The 15900-nt window shown below is 40.6% G+C and overlaps 2 protein-coding genes across 4 annotated transcripts in view; one reads left to right on the forward strand and one right to left on the reverse strand.

Moving 5' to 3' along the window:
- Positions 1-13024, reverse strand: part of LOC129717902 (GDP-D-glucose phosphorylase 1) — a 36425-nt gene extending 23401 nt beyond the window's left edge. The window contains exon 1 of the mRNA XM_055668177.1: positions 11556-13024. The gene's annotated coding sequence lies outside the window, so the exon portion shown is untranslated. The remainder of the gene's footprint in view (positions 1-11555) is intronic.
- LOC129717898 (uncharacterized) overlaps positions 1-15900 on the forward strand; it is a 309945-nt gene that overhangs the window by 276799 nt on the left and 17246 nt on the right. For all 3 annotated transcript variants that reach the window (XM_055668165.1, XM_055668166.1, XM_055668167.1), the window contains one exon: positions 11592-11916. In XM_055668165.1, coding sequence (XP_055524140.1) covers positions 11592-11900 — 309 coding nt within the window. In that variant the 3' untranslated portion in view covers positions 11901-11916. The remainder of the gene's footprint in view (positions 1-11591; positions 11917-15900) is intronic.

The raw sequence follows: 15900 nt of genomic DNA on the forward strand, positions 1-15900 counted from the left end.
GTTCAACGTAGACAAGTTCCGTTGCAGTTAATCCTCGGGGTGAGATTCTGATCCTTTTGGATCAACACAGCTCCAAGACCCACGAGTAGCTCGGTGACATAAACAGAATCAAAATATCCAAATGCCTTCACATTTTCAGTAAGTTCCAAACGCAGGATGTCGAACGCGGCAGTTCTCTTTGAACCAAAAATAAATACATTCCCACGCAAAAATCGATAGATGAGGGATAAAGTGACCCACAAAGTTGAGTAGAGCTAAGAAACTTTCGACTTCCCCTCTCATTTCTGGTTCCCTGAAACATTTGATTGTTTACACCATCTATTCAGAAGGACTGATACCGATCGAGCTTACATTGAACCTTAAAATCTTGAATTCTTACACGCCATAAACATTGTGCTCTGTCTTCGTCCTTCCAACCATAACTATATCGTCAATATACACAATGACGCCATAAACGCCAGCGAGCATCGGAGTCATGATTCGTTGAAAGATTTCCGGAGCACAATTAATCCCGAAAACCAATCTTTTATACCGCATGAGTCCCCGGTCTGTCATAAATGTTGTTATACTGCGTGATTCAGGGCTCTATGGCGTCTGTACGCAACATTTGTGAGTAACTTAAATCAACTTTTTGTTTCATTAATTCGAGTATTTATAAGTAAGCCCACTTCCGAGGAACCACTGATTTGTCTATTGCCAATTTCACCTGAATGTTGAGAAACTTTGAGAACGGAATTGACTCTCCATTGATTTTATTGACATCGAGATCTATTTTTATTCTGCTGTTGATTTGCTCAGCAAAGATCAATTAACTACCTCCACTACATAAAATTCACTACAGCACCGATATCCATGCTTTTAACATCGTTTGCACCCGTAATGAGGTTTAGCTAGCATATGGCGTAAACTTCCGATTGCAAAAAAGTTTTATCCTATAATATTAAGTCTAAGTTTAAATAACTTTATTTCAAACTTCCACCGACACCGTGTTTATCTCAGCACCCGAGTCTATAAAAAAAAAAAAATATCTCACGTATATGTTTCTACCTGTATAGTGAAAATAAAAGAATTTTGAGAGACACACACACAATATTGCTCAGATATTAGTATGGGGCAAAAGGATCAATTTTCTAAAAACAAGTTTTTCTTTGGTTCCTTTCGAGGCCCCAGTAAATCTTATACTTACTGGATGTTGATTGGTTTTGTCTGCGTTTGGCTCATTGCATTTAGAATTTGTATAAGAAAACCTACTTTTTTGCATTTTCCTCAAATTTTTTTTTCAAACAATGCACTACATTGCGTTCAAGTATTTTGGATGTTTAACTCGTTGTCGAAGAAGTTGAAAATATCGAATAAATTCTGAAAATCATTTGTCTGCCAACACTATCAGTTCACCGGCGTTAGTGGGATTTCGTATCGAATTTTGACACTCAGCTGGGTGAAGTAAATAAATGTGGGTCCATTTAAAAGGTGCAGGTAAGATCTATAACATGTTGCAGAGGTTACTTCGCTAACGTCGCCCGAGCGACTTCAACTCCTCTAACTCATCACTGAGTACGTGCTAAGCCTTAAGGTAGCGTTACTGGATGAGAAAGAGCTCATCATTAACAGCGCAGCGAAAGGTGCTGGAGGAATTGACGACGAAGAGTGTCAGGTGATGCTGGACGAGAAAAAGACGAGACGAGAGTGTGAGAAAATGAAGTAGCTGTATCGTTTTCAGGAAACACTTAAATGCTACAAGAAACTAAACGCATCCCACGTACGCTCTAAACTGCGAGCCAAAGTTTGTCGGGATGAAGATGGAATCAAGCAGCTCAAGAACAACAAATCATATGGAAAAAATGACATCGCAGCAGAATTCGTCAAGTGGGGCTTCCTATCCTCACCAGCTGATAGTCAGGATCTGGAATACAGAACAGCTACCGGAGAAGTGGAAGGAGGGAGTAATATGTCCAATATACAAGAAGAGCGGTAAGTTGGAATGTGAGAACTACTGAGCAGTCACGATTCTCAATACAGCCTACAAAGTGCTACCCAGATCATGGTTCGCCGTCTCTCGTTACTAGCATGAAGGTTTGTGGAAAGTTATCAAACCGGTTTTGTGGATAGGCGATCGAAAACAGACTAAATAAATCTGCACGCTGCGGTAGATCCTCCAAAAGTGTCGCGGATATCAAGTCTTCACGCACCACCTAATGCCACTCGATTTAATATCATCGACAGTGTAGAACTATGAATAGTTAACGACAAAAATGACTTCCCTGCGAAACTTACTACAGGACTAATCAAGGCCAGGATGGTGTACAGTACGTTATTAAGCTCGTTTGAAACACGCAAGGGACTTCGACAATGCGACAGTTTTTCCTGCCTTCTGTTTAACATTGCACTCGAAGGTATTATGAAACATGCGGGGCACAATCTTCAATAAATCTAGCTGACATCGTGGACCTTGTAGGAAGGACGTTCCAGGCGGTTACTGAACAGAACACGAAGCTGAAGCGTAAAGCAAAAACAATTGGATTACAGGTGAATACGTCGAAGGCCAAGTACGACGACGGAAATGAGTTCAAGGTGGTTGACGAATGTGTGTACCTTGGAAATGTCAGACAACAACTGCAGCGAAGAAATACGTAGACGTATCATGACTGAACTGCCGTAATCTCGCAGACTGACGTTAGCGCCATTTTCGCAAATATGGGGTTCTTATGCCAATTTGTTCGTTATTCGAAGACCCGTCTTTCTTTTAGTTGTTACTTATTCGTACGTTGCAGAAAATCAAGAAAACAAAATGACGTATGCACCATTTCAATACAAAAGTGACAAGTAAGTAACCTGTTCGTTTTTGGGCCGTATTGAAAAACTGGTATGAAGGATGTACTTCATAATGTTGTATCACGGCAGTGAAGGTCGTGCCTACTGTGGACTCCACAAGATCTTGAGGTCTGGTAAACTTCACCCCCGTACCACCATGTACAAGACGCTCATATGACCGGTACTCTTCCATGGGCACGAGAAATGAACAACGCTCGAGGAGGATTTGCAAGCACTGACCGTTTTCGAACGACGTATGCTTAGGACCATCTTCGGCCGAGTATGTGAGGGTAGCGCATGAAGGCGAACAATGAATCACGAGCTGGCACAACACTACGGTGAGCCCAGTATTCAGGAAGTCGCTAAAGTTGGAAGGGTATAGTGAGTGGGACATGTTGTAAGAATGCCGGACAACAAACACGCAAAATTAGTATTGTATTTCTTTTGGTCCCCAAGTGCCTTCGATGCTTCCTTCTCATTTAATGTTGGACTTCGGTTACTCACTTATGCCGCCATCACTCGAGAACAATACTCCTCAGATTTAGATTGTGCCTTGTCCCTAGACTATAGAGGGTATTTTTTTTTCTTCATATACTTTAGAGGGTAGACGACCGTAAAATAGCTGCGCGACGAAGAAACGCTTATTGTCCCACGATCGGCCTAAACGGATCACACACGGTTGAGTGGATGATCTACAGTGAGCGAGACGCACGCCACTCTCCAATAGCGTCGTCTGGTTTGATTACAGTGCAAGCATAAGCATTCTTCACAGATGCATTTTTTGGGCTAAACGGTGATTTTCGTCGTCGTTTCTACCATTCTATGCTTCTATAGGGTCTTCATACTCTTACATTACCTTACCAATCAGACGAGAGCAGTGGTGGCTCATGCGTACCAAGAAGTTGTCGCCATGTTTCTTGGTTTTTGGCTGTGTTTCTCCAGTTCTCCAGGCGTCTCATCACCCGTAAGTCTTTTTCGATCTGGTCGAAGTTGCTGAAGAGAAGTGATTTCACAGGGTTGTCGTCCGGCATCCTTACGATGTGACCTATTGACTTTCGTCAGGTGTTCAATTGGATTTTCTCCAAGCTTATGCTCCATGCGCCGTCACCATTTTCTGTCGTCCGTCTGATAGTCTAATAGTCCGCAGCACCTTCTGTTCGAAAGCGTTCCAAGAACGTTAAAGTTCTCCGTGAGAAACGTTGTTGTCTCGATTCCGTATAGGACTACCGGTCTTATCGGGGTTCGCACTCGACTCGATTGAAGTGTCTTCCGAATTGAAAAGTAGGCACAATTTCCAGCCTGGATGCGTCTCTGGCTCTCTTTGCTGGTGTTATTGTCGACGATCACTAGTTACCCCAAATACACGAACTCGCCGACCACCTCAAGCTTATCGCTGTCTACAGAGAGTTGAGTTGGGAGCAGCGTACGAAAAAGTACTGCTTTTTTCCTACTGTCGTTTTGAACGAGTATTAACTGCTGGTGACTATACTCTACATCCATCAAAGTTAGCTGTTACGAAACTGTACAAAGCATATTGGCATTGGAGAAGTTGATAAACATGCTGACACTGTTCAACGCCTCCTTATTCGATATTTAATTGGTTTGTTTAGCTATTCACGGATTTCTGATTTTCATATATCATCTGAAAGAGTGTAATTTTCTGAGCAAAACGTGATTTTTTAATACTTTATATCATCATTCTTCGATTTTTGAATGAAGAATAAAAATTCGCTCTAAACCGCTACAATGACAGTTGGTATATGGGCGAACTGTCATTGTAGCGATTTCGAGCAGTTTCGAGCAGCTTTAAATCGTGATTTAAAAAGCGAAGGATAACGATAGAAAATTTTTGAAAATCACGTTTTGCTTAGAAAATGCAGTTCTTTCAGATGACATAAAAAAACTGATATAGCTAAACAACCCAATTAAAAGCGTTTCCGTACACCAATCGTTGTAAACCCTTTGCTACTATTACGCTCTAAATTCTGTATGTCTTCTTCCATCATCAGTATGTAGCGGTAACAGCCGTTTTGCTATGATAACATCCTTCGATTTGTCGATAGACGACTGTCATGAGCGGCTGTTATGAACTGTCATGTGTTTAATTTATATCGATTGAATAGGTGCAAATTGTGGATTCTTGATCATAAAACAAGCTGACACATCCTCTAAACCATAGTATAAGGAAATTACCGTAATTATTGTTGTTTCATTTTCATTTTCTCGCCGTTTCAAATTGTAATTGGAAGCTACGGTGGCCACTTTACAAGAATATTTTGCCCAGAGATTGTCAAGGTAGACAGCGGGAAGGCTTGCATTGATTTGCAAAATATAAAATAAACTAATGAGTTGAAATATTTTTTAAACACCACTTACACTTCAGCTAACATAATATAGAAATTATCCCAAAAGAGCTAGTATATTTCTTCACCGTAACCACAAAAAAAAACATCAAGTCGTTCCATAACATTTCAATGATTTATTTATTTTGTTTGTTGCAATTCACAGCATCCGATCGAGTTCACTGATTCTTGTGACAATATCAACGAATTATTGCTTTTAAAATTGATAAGTTGTACAGAATTGCTGTCAACCCAAGAGCCCCCGAAATCTTCCTATGCAAAAAAATTCAAAAATGACAGCCAAAAACTTTTACTAAGCTGTTACGCTAAATTTCTAAATTATGAGAATCTAGAAAATTTGGGTTGTAGGAATTGGAAACGAATCGTCCAAATAGGTTGCTGTTTTTCGTTCACATTTTGGTTAATGCCGTTTCCAGGTTGCAGGTTGAAAATAATTTCGTTGGTGTGGAGAAAATTCGCTTCCCCCCGAAACCCCGGAGACTACCTGCCAGACCCGGAAACTTCAGGGGAAACCCGGAGAAGTGGCGCACCTTAACACACAGCCGCTTGCAATTAATTCATTTTGCCCATCGCTAACATAAGCTTTTACAACGCTAAATGATATAGACAGGCATGCTATGATGAAAAGTAAAATCATTGACAAATTCGCTGTATTACGATGCATGTATCTAAGTTCAAATGAAACACTACAAAAAGGCATGCTTTGCATCGCGCACAGGCAAGAAGCATAACACTAGTATAATCACTGAAGTCCATGGCGAACGCAACGGCAACGCTGCAAGTCGCACAATTTTGTTTCCAAGGACTGTTACGTTTTTGCTGGTGTTACTACTGTTGCTCAGGAAAAAGCCCTCCTGTCGTCTAACGGCTGTCGTAGTACTGTACATTTTCTAAGGCTGGTTGGGAGGCTGATATTGCTGTCCTTGTATTTCCTTTTCGACGTATTCATTTGCAGTCCGCTTTATCCGGTTTCGGCTTGCATTCGGACGGAGCTTGCCTTCGATGTCGCATAGTTACGTTTTATGATTTCAGAGTCATCCGCGAAGCCCAGAGGCTGAACAGGCCTTGTGACATTCGTGCCCCTCGTGTCGATACCTACTCACAGCAAACAGGAAAGTCCATCATCTAGCTTCAACCCTCTGCGCGAATCAAAGGGGTTCGAGAGTAACCCCGGAACACGCACGTAGCACGTCACTTGCGCCATGGTGGCCTTGATCAGTCGAGTCAGTTTATCCGGAAATCCGTTGTCGTGCATGATCTGCCATAGCTGTTCTCGATCGACTGTATCGTAGGCTGCCGTGAAGTCGATGAAGATGTGATGTGGAGGCATGTTGTACTGGTGACGTTTTCGGATCGAGAAGATCTGGTCCGTGGTGGCACGGGTTCCCATGAAACCCGCTTGGTACGGACCCACGAACCTCCTGGTTAAAGGTGATAAACGACGGAACAGGATCTGTGAAAGTATTTTGTAGGCGACATTGATTAGCGAGATACCGCGGTAGCTGCGGCACTCCAGCTTGTCGCCCTTCTTGTAGATGGGGCAGACGACTCCCGTCATCCATTCGTCTGGCAGTTTTTCCTCCTCCCAAATCCTGGAAATGACCCAGTGTAGCGCTCTAGCCAGCGCCTCTCTTCCATGTTTGAAGAGCTCACTTGGCAGTCCGTTTTTGCCTGCAGTTTTGTTGTTTTTCAGCTTTTCGATCTCACGAAGAGCTTCACGAACATTGGGGGCTGGTACTCGGTCATCTGCTGCTGGTGCTCCTAGGTCAGTTCTTGACCCAGGTAGTTCTGTAGCTCCATGCAATCACGCAAACACTTAATTTTTTTAAACAGTTTCGTATCGTCAGCATAAAATAGCCGGCAGCCTGGTGGCAGCAGAAGAGTAACATCATTGATAAAGATAGAGAAGAGTAGCGGACCCAGGTTACTACCTTGAGGAACTCCTGACATATTGGAAAAGCGGTCAGAAACAACAGATCCTACTTTCACACAAACTCTACACTCAGTCAAATACGACTCAAACCAGCGTACGGAATTCGATGTTATACCGAGCTTAAATATTTTAGCAAGCAGTATCCCGTGGTATGTAGAAATTTCAATTTTATTGTATCACTAGCTGACCCGGCAAACTTCGTCTCGCCTATTTTGGTGTTCAATTTAATAATTTAAAACATTTCAAATTCATTGATTCCTTGCGATTGGTTTATATCATTTGAAATGATTGGTTTTATCGGAATGACAACATCCTCGACTTTTGGCTTTTGTACATCACCTCTATCCCGGAAATATTTTGAATGCATTTCAGTTATTTTCGTTTTTTTTCTTAGAAACTGAAAGTGGTCATCTTCGAATTCAAAATGGTGTCCAGGGTCAATGCTTGGCTTCTATGCATCATTTCGATTACGTAAATATCTATATGTAGTAGTATTCGGTTATTTTCGGCTGTTTCCCATAAGGTGCCATTTAACAATTCAAACTGGTGTCTAAAGTCAATTTTTAGCTACTTGCATCATTATGGATCCGGTGATACACATATTGGGTGGTATTTGGTCACTTCAGGCTATTTTTCAGAAACCGTAAGTCGCCATCTTGGATTTTTAAATGGCATTAGGAGACAATTTCTAGCCTCTGAGCGTCAATCTGGTTGAAGAAACACTCATATTGGGTGGTATTTGGTCGATTTCGGTTGTTTTCCAGACACCGGAAGTCGCCATCTTATAATTCAAAATGTTGTCTGAGGTCGATTTGTGGCTACAGTCCATCATAATAATCCTGGAAATACTCTGAGCGTCAATCTGGTTGAAGAAACACTAATATTGGGTGGTATTTTGTCATTTTCCGGCTGTTTTCTAGACACCGGAAATCGCCATCTTACAATTCAAAATGTTGTCTGAGGTCGATTTGTGGCTTCAGTGCATCATTAAAAACCCGGAAATACCCATATTGGATGGTATCTGGTCATTTGCCGCTGTTTTTCAGAAACCGGAAGTCGCTATCTTGGATTTAAAAATGGCATTTGGAGACATGCCAGAAGAAGGAAGGGTGTCGAAACGTTATGGACATGTTTGTTACATCTACAAACATTCACTTGCCAAATTTGGTTATATTTGCTTGATTGGTTCTCGAGCTGTGCGAAATTCGTGTTTCATTTGTATGGGACCCCTCCCTTATAGAAGAGGGAGGGGTGTCAAACCATTATGGATATATTTGTTACCATTAAAAACATCCACCTACAAAATTTGGTTTTATTTACTTTGTTAGTTCTCTAGATGTGCAGAAATTTGTGTTTCATTTGTATGGAACCCCTCCCTTCCAGAAGAGGGAGGGGTGTCGTACTGATATGGACATATTTGACACTCCTAAAAACATCCACATACCACATTTGCTTGTATTTGGTTGATAGGTTCTCGTGCTGTGCGAAATTCGTGTTTCATTTGTATGGGACCCCTCCCTTGTTGAAGAGGGAGGGGTGTCAAATCATTATCGATATATTTGTTACCCCTAAAAACATCCACCTATCCAATTTGGTTCTATTTACTTGGTTAGTTCTCTAGATATGCAGAAATTTGTGTTTAATTTGTATGGGACCCCTCCCTTCCAGAAGAGGGAGGGGTTTCGAACCAATATAGACATGTTTGTTACTTCTAAAAACATCCACATACCACATTTGCTTGTACTTGGTTGATAGGTTCTCGTGCTGTGCGAAATTCGTGTTTCATTTGTATGGGACCCCTCCCTTGTTGAAGAGGGAGGGGTGTCAAATCATAATCGATATATTTGTTACCCCTAAAAACATCCACCTACCCAATTTGGTTCTATTTACTTGGTTAGTTCTCTAGATATGCAGAAATTTGAGTTTCATTTGTATGGCACCCCTCCCTTCCAGAAGAGGGAGGGGTTTCGAACCAATATGGACATGTTTGTTACTTCTAAAAACATCCACATACCACATTTGCTTGTATTTGGTTGATAGGTTCTCGTGCTGTGCGAAATTCGTGTTTCATTTGTATGGGACCCCTCCCTTGTTGAAGAGGGAGGGGTGTCAAATCATTATCGATATATTTGTTACCCCTAAAAACATCCACCTATCCAATTTGGTTCTATTTACTTGGTTAGTTCTCTAGATATGCAGAAATTTGAGTTTCATTTGTATGGCACCCCTCCCTTCCAGAAGAGGGAGGGGTGTCGTACTAATATGGACATATTTGTCACTCCTAAAAACATCCACATGCCAAATTTGGTTTCATTTGCTCGATTAGTTTTTGAGATGTGCATAAATTTGTGTTTCATTTGTATGGGGGCCCTCCCTTCCAGAAGAGGGAGGGGTCTCAAACTATCATGAAAACCTTTCTCGGCCCCTGAAACCCCTACATACAAATTTTCACGTCGATCGGTTCGGTAGTTTCCGAGCCTATATGGATCAGACAGACAGACAGACCGGACTGCATTTTTATAGGTATAGATTCGAGATACCGCAAAGGGGTTCTGCACCAAAAAATTGCGGGTTGGAACCTTGTTTGCTTTTTCATTGCCTCCAACGCCGCAGTGACTGGAACCCACTTCAAATTGACAGAGTTCATGCAAAGCAGTGAGAGAACGCATTCTCGGAAGTGTTCAGGACCAAAATTTCTCGTACCACTTTTCGAACCGATTTTTGAGCCATCCGTGCAGAATACCGTTGAACCCTGACGAACCATAGAAGCTCCGCACTCTTAGTTGGAACGCGATGTTTCACGGTAATCATGCGAAGTTGAGTGTTATCGAAACGGAAGTTGATTATGAAATTAAACCCTGTAGCGATTCCTCATTCACGTGTAGTGTTTTTTTCCTGTCATTGTCCTGGTATTGTCCAGGTGGTTTTTGTACTTCACATTATTAGCAGTATCACGTAAGTGATACGCTTATTATTTATATTCGTGTTTGTGTGTGAGATTTCACCCTTCTTTTATCTGTTTCATCTGCTCTACTATACCGAGCTTCTTGCCATTCTACAACTATTACCAAAATACAATTTCCTGGGGAAAAACTTCATCTAACGTTCTTTCCTGGCCAGATTTATTCTTAAGAGGGACTTATTATGTAAAGAGGAAGGAGTCTTATCAAAACCTCACACTTACATAGAAAATAACGTCAAACTCATAGTTCTCTGAAGAAGTTCTCGTCAGCTCGTGTGGATATAACGTTATCACATTCGTTCTTGTCGCATATACTGCTACACTTCTTTTTGGTAAAGAGTTTCGTGATCGCCAGTAGTCTCGTTAGATAATCGAGTTAGATGGTTCAATGCCTTTGACCGTCCGTGCAGTGTTTCCAGCTCTCAGTAGTACTGCACCAAACCTCTTTTGGCCGTCGACACCCGAGCTTCCTATTCTCCGAAACCGTCTCGTTCAACTTTGTAATATGCTGGGGTTTTATTGGGCAATCCCCTCATCTTAGATTCTTATCGGCTCCATCATAAGTCGATTAGAGTTGGATCACGGCATTTCCTCCAGGCCTTTTGGCAAATGGCTATAGTTTTTTTTGTATATTTGTTGAAGAATGAATCGTGTTATAATGATCATACATTTCAATGAAGCTATGTTTTTTGCTGAACAACCTCAAATAACATACAAAACAGCATTTAAAAAAACTTAAATTTTCCAAACCTAATTTTAAAATATCTCAAAAACAGGCAAACCTGTGTTGTCAACAGATGCGAAAAAAACAACTTGCCGTAGAACTCAAACTGGAGAAAAAATAAAAATTGTAGCATTTTTTTCTGTTCCTGTGAATTTTGGTGCTTCTGGCAAAGCCGAAAGTTCGTAGTCTTCAGAGACTTAAATAAAGTTTCCCCGTAAGCAAACGTAGAAACGAAGATCCCGGCGAGCAATTACTTTTCGTTTTACAAAGCACTTTCGAGCTTGCTAGGGGCACTATGATTCACAGGAATGGTAAGAAACCTATAATCATTCATATTTCTCAAATTTTGAACTCTGGGGGAATTTTTTTTTTGCTTTTGTCGACCAGTGTTATTAACATGTAAATATCATAAATCCTGAACAAATATAAAAAATTTACAACTTTCAACGACGTATGAACAGTCGACAGTAATCAAGAGAATAAAAGACACTCTCAGAACGCTGAGGAATATAAAAATTCATAGGAAAAAATAAAAAAAAGCGTGAACAATAAAAACAATGATTATAAATGTCGAAGAACTTGTGAGAATATATAATAGAAGCGTCGGAAGGCTTTGAAATGTTACAAACCTTCAAAAATTAAACTTTTTTGAAAATAATACAACTCGAAGCACAGACAAACTCTACAGAAATTATTCTGAAATAATCAAAACTTGATTCTGATATTTTTAAGAAAATGAAAAACCAACAAGCCTTAACTCACCACTAATTTGTCCATGTCTATTTCTCCCTCGTTTAGATCCTGCAAGCCTACAACAAACCAACGGCCATCAGTCCGACCTCCTCCAGTGGCTCCTCCAGCGGATCATCCGGTCCAAACCGTTCGACATCGGCGCAGCCAAAATCCCTCCCGGGACCAAAAACCATGGGTCTATCCCGCAAATACACCGGTCCGGCCCGGTTTCCCGTTACCCCTGCGAAAGACAGCCTGCGTACCGTGCTGCCGGTACGTCCCGGGAGCGCCCTTGGGACCAGCTATGGCTCCACGGGGGGACGCGTCCAGCTGTCCCTATCGAATGCCTCCGAGGACAACCAGGTGTTCATCTGAAGGCCGCCCCCTCGTGGTTAGTTTACTTTTGTGTAATATTAGTTGGTAGTTTTTTTTTCGTTCGTGTAATTTTTGTGGCTGTTTTGTGCTTCGTAAGCAAACAAATAAGAGTTTTTTTCCTGTTCTTACTATTCTACTTTTAGCTTACAGTGTTTAGCTTTCTATGTTAAGCTTCTTTTTAGTGTTTAGTTAACTTGCTGAAAGTACCAGTACCTCTTTCCAAGCCCGTTAAAATAAGCAAGAGTTTATTACGATAGATTAAAGTCGGAAACTTTTCCGTGATTAAAGAGCAATTTGTGTTTGTGTTTTGTTTTCATAGTCGCTCTGTTTCTCATGACGCTTTCCTCTTGTTTTTGTTTTTTTTCATAATGCCACCGGTTTTAGTTTTCGCTGTTTGTTGGTAGTTTTCTGTTGCTGCATTAAGCTCATTTTGTTCATTATTTTGCGCCAACTTTCCCCCGCAGATTCCCGACAGCTCGCAAGTGTGAAGAAAATAATCCAACTGTGCAATTCGGGTGGCTCGGTTTCCATTCAGTTGCGCACTAACTGGGGAAAGTTTTCCTGAGTTGCATAGTTGTCGATATAAGTTTTTTTTTTAAAAGGGGGGCTTGCTTTCTACTCTCTTAGGAAGAAGTTTATTAGAGAAAAACCTCAGAAGCTGTGGAATGAAAATTGCTCTGTCAGCATTATCAGTGCCGGTAGTGATGCTGACAAGTGTCTTATCTTGTCTTGTCTTGCGCTTTTTCGTAGGATGGAAGTTTAATAAAATTGTTGATTGAACTGCCGGCAGTTGGCAGGACTGCGATGTGACCTAGGTAACAGTTTTATGACAGTTCAGCAGGTTTTAGTGAACTTTGGACTAAAACTATTTTCCACCAGGCGACATTCTCGGTTTGCTTTGGATGGTCCAATTATTGAGGAACTATCGCACCAAGTTGCTCTGGAAGTTTTCACACTCTGTTTGGTTTAATATTTCCCAAGCAGTGTTGAATTATTTGTTTTCTGGAGGAAGTTCTTGCCAACAATAAATGGTTTTATTTCTGATTGTGATGGTTTTCTTCACCATATTTCGGCCACTTAAAAACTAAGGAATAAGGATAAGCCAAACGGCGACGTACGTCTCGTAACGAATGCCTGAAACCAATTTGAATGGAAATCAAACTTCCACTTTCCTCCGTCAACAGTTCGATGTTTACAGTTGCATCGTTCTACGAATTTTCCTCTGCCGAGCCTTAACTTCGAGGCAAACAAACACACATAGAAGGCACGTAAATATATCAATATTTTTCAAACATCATGGGACTCGAAAAAACTTTCCGTTTACTCCCGCACAACCACTCTAAACTGAACTGAGCGCAGAAAAGTAGGCGACGAAACGAAAGTAAACAAAAACCAAAATTGACATTTACATCGATATGAGGTGACAGCTTTCGGTGGTTTGAATCGCTGGAGCGTGTTTAGTGGAATAGTTGTTTGTATTTCACATGCGTAACGGTACGGGAGTAAAAGGTGAAAAGTGTGACAGTTGATAACGACGAAGACCGGCACCAATTAGGTCAATTGATATTATGACACGTAAGTAGCGTCCTTTATTATAAAGAAATTAATTTAAAGGAAATTCGATCGGCCGGTGGCAGGACTTCTCTCAGATTTCAAAGAAAACTGAGTCTTTGTATAACGGTAAAAAATCTAGATGTGAATTTGAAAAGGGTTCAACAGAGATTGGTCATTAAAAACTGTTACTTAGAAGCAAACATGGGTGTTTTTAAGTCAATTCACTCGTTATTCGAAGAATTATCTTTAAAAAAACAAAGTGACGTAGGCACCATTTCAATGCGAAAGTGACAAGCAATTTTTGGGCCAAAAAATTAATCAAATGGATCTACGTCACAATGTCATCGTACGGTAGTGTATTTCAACAATTTTAAACGTCGAAAGTACGGCATTAAACGGTATATTTATGTTGAAACCTCCTCAAAAAGGCGTCAGAAAACTCACAAAACCGTACCCGGAAGTTGAGAAGATAACGTCTCATTTGGACGTTCAGATTTCGTTAGTTAAAAGTTACACCTTGGCGTGCTGCTATTTATTTGGCTTGTGTGATAAAGCACGCCGGTGACAGCAGTTGTTGCCAACTGTCATCAATTTAGCACGTGTGACAAATGACCGTCCCCAGGTTGCTAAGCTTCACATCAACAAATGACTGGGAGCGTACACCCGATGGAGACGCACGGCTGTTTGTTGCTTTACAGCACTCTCTGGTGACGGCAGCGAACTGTAGCAAATTGATGAGTTTTTAACCGGACTGCAGCAGGACGCAAACGAGGACGCGGAAGATAATGGAAAAATAACTACTCTTCTATCCGTCTTTGTTTACGACGTACTTGATAATACACCTGCTGGACGACGACGGGTGTTTAGGTGCTGCAACGTGGCGATTTTCTTCGTTAGGTAAAGTGCACAGTAGAGGCGTGTGGGTGAGAAAGTGGGTTGCCGGTAGAAACGGTACCCAGCTGCATGGGTAATGTCTTAATGTGATTAGTAGTAGCACTTGGTGTGTAACGGCGAACAGGAAGCAGACTCGGAGCAGCGTAGTGTGGTTTGGAGTGTAAAAAGAAGTGCACCGGTTTTTTTCTTTTATCCGCAAACCGCGCTGTGGATTAATTACTGCGCAGCGGTAGTTCGAGTGTTCTTGAGGGTGGTTTTTCTTCCAGCTAGAGCAGGTAATGCCAGCCGCTTCCGGGACAACAACTACAGATGGGAGGCGGCCGTGAGCTGGCTATGGATTTCATCAAAAGTAAGCTGACCGAAGCCGTGTGTGTGCGTGCGTGTGTGTGATAGGATTAGTTTCTGCTTCGGTAATTTGATTTGTGGTGAGTGAACTAACAAGAGGGAAGCCACAGTTTAGAATGCGTCTTACTCTTTTTTCGTAGGCGTGCTCGAAATCAATCTAGCGTTTTAAAAATCGTTACCATTGCAAATTGTCAATTGCAATCCAGCAGAGCAGAGCTCGTATTTCCAAGTGAGATAGTGAGAAAAATTGTTTTCTCTAAAAGTAAGAACTATTGTGGTTTTTGTTACAAATAATTGGAACCCGTTAGCGATTGTCTGGTTGTATGTATAATATTTTACAATCGATTGTAGTCGGTTTTTTTGTTCAAAGAGTTCGTACTGTATTCGTGAAATTCCTTAGTGTTATATGTAGTGGAGTGAAGTCGGGGACCTTTCAATAAAGCTGTTCAAAAAATAAATTACGTTCGATCGTTCTGTTCACGTTGAAGTTAAGAATTTAATATTCTACAGACTAGGCGTCACTTTATACGGCGTTACGATTTGATTTTGGTATACATGGAACCTACAGAAGCACGTTCATATCATAAAGAATGTTATTTTTTAACAAAGTTACGTTTGACGCCTCAAAATTTTACCTCGAGTTTACTTAAAACAAAAAATGTCCACAAAGTAAAAAAAAACACAAAGCTATTGGATAACCTACTGAATAACCAAAAGACGAGCATATACAAGGAATTTAAAGATACAAGATGAAACAAGGATGGAGTTAACTATTAAATAAATAAAAAATTAAAAAAATCATAATGACCAAAAAATAATCGCAATCACAAAAGTAAAAAAGTAAAAAAAAAAAAAAGAATTTACCAAGTGAAAATTGAGAGCAGCAAATAACAGCAACGGAGACAAACCATAAGGAGGAAAAAGTCGTAATATTTAACAAATTACTAAAAAATTTAAAAATGTCAATCAAGTACAAAAAGCTTAAATAAAGCAGTTGAGATGAAGTTGAAAAACATTGAAAAAGTCACAAATTCATTATATTGAAAAAAGGTAAAATATAAACAAAGCCAATCAATGCCAAAACATTAAACAAGCCTCAAGGGAGTCAAAATATTTAAAAGTTAAACAAATGTCAAACATGACCATAGGTAGGCAAAATAAGAAGGCAAATAAAAACTTGCCATATATTCCTTTTCGGAGGATGATT

This window comes from Wyeomyia smithii, chromosome 1 (assembly GCF_029784165.1).
Source record: "Wyeomyia smithii strain HCP4-BCI-WySm-NY-G18 chromosome 1, ASM2978416v1, whole genome shotgun sequence".
NCBI lineage: Eukaryota > Metazoa > Arthropoda > Insecta > Diptera > Culicidae > Wyeomyia > Wyeomyia smithii.